General features: G+C 34.6%; 2 protein-coding genes across 2 annotated transcripts; one reads left to right on the plus strand and one right to left on the minus strand.

Annotated features, from left to right (window-relative positions):
* The first annotated feature begins 851 nt into the window (after positions 1-851).
* Positions 852-3774, plus strand: LOC110644614 (pentatricopeptide repeat-containing protein At3g23020). Its single transcript, XM_021797483.2, has one exon. It carries the CDS (start codon positions 1008-1010, stop codon positions 3561-3563), a length of 2556 nt encoding a protein of 851 aa, XP_021653175.2. The 5' UTR covers positions 852-1007; the 3' UTR covers positions 3564-3774.
* Positions 3775-3850: 76 nt separating this feature from the next.
* Positions 3851-5485, minus strand: LOC110644615 (CBL-interacting serine/threonine-protein kinase 4). Its single transcript, XM_058135913.1, has one exon. It carries the CDS (start codon positions 5368-5370, stop codon positions 4069-4071), a length of 1302 nt encoding a protein of 433 aa, XP_057991896.1. The 5' UTR covers positions 5371-5485; the 3' UTR covers positions 3851-4068.
* Between the last annotated feature and the right edge of the window lie 1310 nt (positions 5486-6795).

Here is a 6795-nt window from a genome sequence, read left to right on the forward strand (position 1 = left end):
ATTAAATTTAATTTGCTTTTAAATTTTAATATCATTATAATATATTTAATTTATTTTTTAATAGCTAAAAAATATTTAAAATTATGTGCATATACATTGTTTTTATATGCTAAGCCCATTTCCATAAGAATAGTGTTAGGTTTTTCTAGATGGATTAATTAATTTTTTTTAACCAGCACCACTATTATCTTTTTTATAACTATATTATCTAATTAAATGTTTTAAAAAATTATTTTTTATTCATTATATTATAATAAGTAAATAATAAATTTTTTACTATCAATATTAGTTGGTCTTAAGCTAAATTATACATACATAAAAAATATATAATATAATGAATGATTAAAATTTTACGTCAATTGAATTGGTTAAATGATTTCAATAATTATTGATATAGTGTTTCTTTTTATAAGATATAAATATAATATTTTATATTATCATAAAATAGAATTGGATACTTTTTCAATATAAACATTTTTTTATTTATAAATTATATTAATATGGTAAATAAAAAAAAATTGCAGCTGCGCGTGAGTATTTAAAGCTTCTGATATCTAATTCTTTTAACAACGGAATGTTTTATATTAATTAAAATTAATTATATAAGCTGAATTTTAATAACATGTTTAAATTTTTTAACATTTCAATTATGAAATTTAAAGTTTTAATTCAGCTTCTGTAAAATGATTTGGATGATTAAATTATGAACAAAATATTGTAATAATATATAACAAATATTATTGAAAATATGTAAATTATTAATTTATTGTTATTATTATTATTATTAAATTTATAAATAATTTTTAAAAATTATTAAATACACATGAACAATAGCCTTAAAATCTTTGTCAGAAGAGTTTCAAGATAAAGCCAAACAGTCAAACGCTAAAAAGTGTGATACCATTGCATGACCGGTGAATCCCAATTGCCGCGAACTTACTTGAAAGTTGGAACTAATTTTCTTGAAGTCTCACTAATCTCTAGAATTTAAGCACATCACATTCCCAATGTATGTGAAGCTTCAGTTAAATACCAATAGTTTCCACATATTCAGCTCCACCAGGGCCTCACCAAATGTAGGAGTTTCTGTTTCTCCGCTAGAAAAAGTTGAACCCATCAGGAAATTAAGAGAACGAACACTCCTTGAGACATCCACTGGAAAAGAGAAGCGGTTCAATGTAATTTACAAAAAGTATCGGGTTTTGGAGAAGAACTCTGATAGGGAGCTCAAAAATACCACAAGGGATGCTGCTAAAGTTTCAAGCAAGAAGAGTTTTGGGGCTAAACTAAATGGGTTGAACGGCAATGGCTCTGTCAACAAATTGCACACCAAGTGTTCGACGAAATGGGGAAATTATGGCGGTTGTATTCCAGCAATTTTGCATGCTTTGGATACAATTAAAGACTTGGACGAGGCATTCAGACCATGGGAAGATACACTTAGTAACAAAGAAAGAAGCATAATTTTGAAGGAGCAGTATAGTTGGGAGAGAGCCATGGAGATCTTTGAGTGGTTTAAAAGAAAGGGTTGTTATGAGCTGAATATTATTCATTATAACATCATGATTAGGATTCTTGGCAAAGAGCAGCAATGGAGCCACCTTGAATGTTTGTGCAAGGAAATGAATATTAGAAAGATTTCGCCTATCAATTCTACATATGGTACATTGATTGATGTTTATACCAAGGGTGGCCTTAAGGGAGAGGCACTTCTGTGGCTTGAGAAGATGAATGAGCGAGGAATGGAACCTGATGAGGTAACAATGGGGATTGTTGTGCAAATGTACAAGAAGGCAGGGGAGTTTCAAAAAGCCGAGGAGTTTTTCAAGAAGTGGTCGTTGGGTGAATCTTTGAAGCATGGAGGAATCAGTAAAGCTAGTTCTAGACTGGAGAATGATACACGAGCAAATCTTTTTTTGAGCTCATACACGTATAATACGTTGATAGACACCTACGGCAAAGCTGGGCAGCTTAAAGAAGCATCTGAGATTTTTGCAGAGATGCTTAGGAAAGGGATTGTGCCAACAACAGTAACTTTCAATACGATGATTCATATTTGTGGTAATCATGGCCAGCTTGAAGAAGTGGCTTTACTTATGCAGAAGATGGAGGAGCTTCGATGCCCGCCTGATACAAGGACATATAATATTCTCATTTCCCTGCATACTAAGCACAATGATATAAACATGGCAGCTAGCTTCTTTAAAAGGATGAAGGAAGATCAGTTGCAGCCAGACCTTGTGAGTTACCGCACCCTCCTATATGCATTCTCAATAAGACAAATGGTAAATGATGCAGAAGATTTGGTTTCAGAGATGGATGAAAAGGGTTTAGAGATTGATGAGTATACACAGTCAGCTCTGACTAGAATGTACATAGAAGCTGGGATGCTTGAGAAGTCATGGTTATGGTTCAGGAGGTTTCATCTTGCTGGAAATATGACTTCTGAGTGTTATTCTGCCAACATTGATGCATATGGGGAGCGTGGACATATTTTGGAAGCTGCTAAAGTTTTTAGATGCTGCCAAGAACAGAACAAGCTTACCGTCCTTGAGTTCAATGTGATGATCAAAGCATATGGTTTAGGAAAGAATTATGATAAAGCATGTGTCTTGTTTGATAGCATGGAGAGTTATGGTGTAGTTCCAGATATATTTAGCTATAGTTCTCTCATACAGATTTTGGCTAGTGCTGACTTACCAGACAAAGCAAAATACTATCTGAAGAAGATGCAAGAGGCAGGACTGGTTAGTGATTGCATTCAATATTGTGCTGTAATCTCAAGCTTCGTGAAATTAGGTAGACTGGAAATGGCAGAGGAGCTATATAAGGAGATGATTAGCTTTGATGTGAAGCCGGATGTTATAGTTTATGGCGTGTTGATAAATGCTTTTGCTGATGCTGGAAGTGTCAAAAAAGCCATCACTTATGTTGATGCAATGAAAAGAGCAGGTTTGCCTGGAAATACAGTCGTATACAATTCCTTGATCAAGCTCTATACCAAAGTTGGCTACTTGAGAGAAGCACAAGAAACATACAAACTGCTTCAATCATCAGATGTGGGTCCTGATGCATATTCTTCAAATTGTATGATAGATCTCTACAGTGAGCATTCTATGGTCAAACAAGCAGAAGAGATTTTTGTGAGCATGAAGAGAAATGGGGATGCAAATGAATTTACTTTTGCAATGATGTTATGCATGTACAAAAGGCTTGGGAGGTTTGAAGAAGCCATTCAAATTGCAAAACAAATGAGAGAACTGGGCCTTTTGACTGATTTGTTGAGCTTCAATAATGTGCTTGGGCTGTACGTGTTGGATGGCAGATTAAAAGAGGCGGTGGGAACTTTCAAGGAAATGGTAGAAGCTGCTATACAACCTGATGACTGGACGTTCAAATCTCTTGGAATTGTCTTAGTGAAATGTGGAATATCAAAGCGGGCCATTGGAAAGCTGGAAGCAACAAGAGAGAAGGATCCTAAGAGTGGTTTGCAGGCATGGTTAATGGCTCTCTCAACCATAGTTGAGATAGGTGGTGATGATGATGATACTTGTGACCTGTAACTAACGTATCAGCAAAACATCAGTAGAGAAAGTAGGCGGTATTTTTTGGGTTGGGGGGGGCGCGCGTCCTCTACTGTAATTGCCTTTGATGAATCTTTTTCATTATTGTCTTGATAAAATATGTAATTGCCTCAATAGATCATTTAATTTCAGACTTTGAGGTCCATTAGTTGATTGTATCTATCAATTGAACATCAAAATTTACAGTGGATGTCAACTGAGCATAATTTTGCAGCCATGTATATAAGTTGTGATTTCATGTCATGCCAAATCGAAGAACACAAACAAAATCAAATCTCAATCAAACTAAATTAAGTCGGCATGTACAAACTTAAATAGGAAGGATCGTGATCCATGCCTAGCTAATACAACTAAATGCTAAAGATATAGGCTGAAACTGCAGAATTGTCCAATATACAAAGACCAGCCAGTGTTCTGCGTCCATGTTCCATTAGATCGAGCTTATCTCCCCACATGCTTTCAGGAAAATACATACATCCTCTTTTCACATAGAATCATTATGCCATTGAAAAACAACATCTTGAAGCCCATCCTTCAACTCCCCCCACTGAAATTCCTCAAACTCCGCCCCATCACCCCCCACCACCCTCACTTCCACCACCAATAACTTTTCCGCTATTTCCAACACCTCCAACACCAGAACCACCCTTCCTTTGCCCAACCCAATTGCCCTACCCTTTCCTTCCTCAACCCTATATCCTAATTTCCCACCAACCTCTCTCACTCTTTCCGCAATTCTCTCCACCGTCTCCCTTGAAGTAAATCTCTTCTCTCTTCTACTTTTAACCTCAAGGAGGCCGGATAGATCCAACCCCGAAGATAAAGATATTATATGAAATGCATTACCAGCTGAAGTATCAAATTTACAATGTTTTGTATATTCTAATTCAAACATGCTACTTTGAGTTGGAAATTCATAATTCTTCAGGAACCAAGAATGACTCATTAGTTCTTGTATGCTCATTCTTGTAGTCGGATTTGGGTCAAGAAGCCGAGTTATAATCGATTTAGCTGGTTTTGAGATAGGAGAAGGCATTTGATATTCTCTTCGATGAATTTTCTTGTACATGGCTGCAAGATTCGTATCGTCGAAGGGTAACCGTGCTGATAGAAGAAAGAAGAGAATGACCCCGCAAGACCACGCGTCCACTTTCGCACCGTCGTAGCCCAGCCGTGCCATCACCTCCGGCGCGGTGAAAGCTGGGGTCCCACATGCCGTCTGCAGGACACCGCCATTCTGCGCCTCGGCCAAGGCCGATAGACCGAAATCGGATACTTTTAGACTACCATTCTCGTCGAGGAGGAGATTCTGAGGCTTGACGTCGCGGTGAGCGACTCCGTTCTGGTGGCAGAAGTGGAGGGCAGATACAAGCTGTTGAAAGTATCGACGGGCCGTAGATTCCTTAAGTTTACCACGCTGGAGAACCTTGGAGAAGAGCTCGCCACCCAAGGCAAGCTCCACAACTAGGTAGATTTTGGTCTTAGTGGCCATGACTTCATGGATTTTAAGAATATTGGGATGGTGCTGGAGGCGGCGCATGGCAGAGATCTCGCATATTATCCGGGGCTCCATGGCAGCGTCCACCGTGCGTGTTTTGTCAATAATCTTTATAGCAACGGGTTTGTTGTCCATCAGAGAGCGAGCAGCGTAAACCTTAGCGAAGCTGCCGCGGCCCAGTAACCGACCAAGCTCGTACCTGTTGAGAAGGGTGGTAGGGATGTTGGAGGAGGTTGTTCTCAACGGAAGTGGCGAAGGTGAAGGAGGTGTGTGAGCCCGTGGTTCCATGGCCACAGGGCGGACCAGGGGTTGCGAAAGGGGCAAAGAGCGGCCACAAACCCAAGAGACTGCACGGGACAGGGTTTTGGCTTTGAGGGTTGGGTTTATATGTAAGAAGGGCAATGTTTTGTCGCATTCTGGAATAATTTTTTGTGTTGCCCAAATTACCCATTTTAGTTTTTGATTGTGCTAGAATCTTTAAGGAATCGACGAATCATTAGCTGTTTTTATGCTTTTCAATGAGGGATGATGTAACCGTTGTATCATATATATATATATATATATATATATTTATTATCAAATTTAACTCAAAATAAGGTAAACTTTTATATTTTTAAGAACTCCTTTCATTCATTTTAACTGAATTTTAAAGTTTTGAATAGTAACTACAGAGATAATTATATAATTTTATTTTTATAAAAAAAAATAATTAATTAAAATATTTTTATATTCTCTCCATCTCTTTTTTAAATGTTTTTTAAATTTTTTATAAAATATTTTTATACTTCTTTGTCTCATTTTAAGTTTTTTTTTTTAATTTTTACATAATAATTAAAAAAATATTAAATAATTTATTTTTTTATAAAAATAATTATAATAATTGATTAAAGCGCTTTTATATTTAATTAAGATAAAGACATATAGTAAAAATGATATAAATGTATTGGGATAACAATATACAATGCTAAAGTTGTAAGAAAATAATTAATACTTTTTTAATTTTTTAAAAAAGCAAATAAAGTGATAATTTTTTTAAATATTATTTAAAATGGAATGAAAAGAGTATTTAATTAAATAAAGAAAAATGATAAAGAAGGAGATAAATGTCTTGAAAATAATAACAAATAAGAGTAAGTTATAAAAAAAAAATAATTAATACTTTCTTAATTTTTCGAAATAAAAAAATAAAGTGAATTTTTTGTTCAACATCACTTAAAATGAGATTGGGGAATAATTGATTTTTTTATATATAATGCAATATTTTATATTTTTTTATTATAATTAAAAATTAATTCAATAAATAAACTTTAACTCAATAGAATTGGATTTTAAATTTCCTTCAAAGTTATAAAATTTTGAGTTTAAATTTTAATTAAATTAATTGTATAAAAAATTAATTTTATATATTTATATTAATATTAAAAATATAAATCAAAATTATTAACCTGTATAAAAATTGACAGTAGAACAATAATGAAGACAGATACAAAAGATATTTCGTTCAAAACCTCCATAAATCAATCTTTAAAATACCATGATTAACCTCTTTATCTTTAAAAGTTGGAAATAATCAAGTTGGGAAATAGAAAAGATTGCCACTGATTGATACAACTATCTCCCCAAATCACAAATAATGATTCATAATTACCATGATGCCAAAATGGACAAAAATTATACAAAATCAAGTTGCCTAATCACTGTACGTTCACCTGC

This window comes from Hevea brasiliensis, chromosome 15, assembly GCF_030052815.1.
Source record: "Hevea brasiliensis isolate MT/VB/25A 57/8 chromosome 15, ASM3005281v1, whole genome shotgun sequence".
NCBI classification, from domain to species: Eukaryota; Viridiplantae; Streptophyta; class Magnoliopsida; order Malpighiales; family Euphorbiaceae; genus Hevea; species Hevea brasiliensis.

Excerpts from the sequence above, each read along its gene's own strand:
- LOC110644614 (XM_021797483.2), top strand. The coding sequence starts at position 1,008 with ATGTATGTGAAGCTTCAGTTAAATACCAATAGTTTCCACATATTCAGC.
- LOC110644615 (XM_058135913.1), bottom strand. The coding sequence starts at position 5,370 with ATGGAACCACGGGCTCACACACCTCCTTCACCTTCGCCACTTCCGTTG.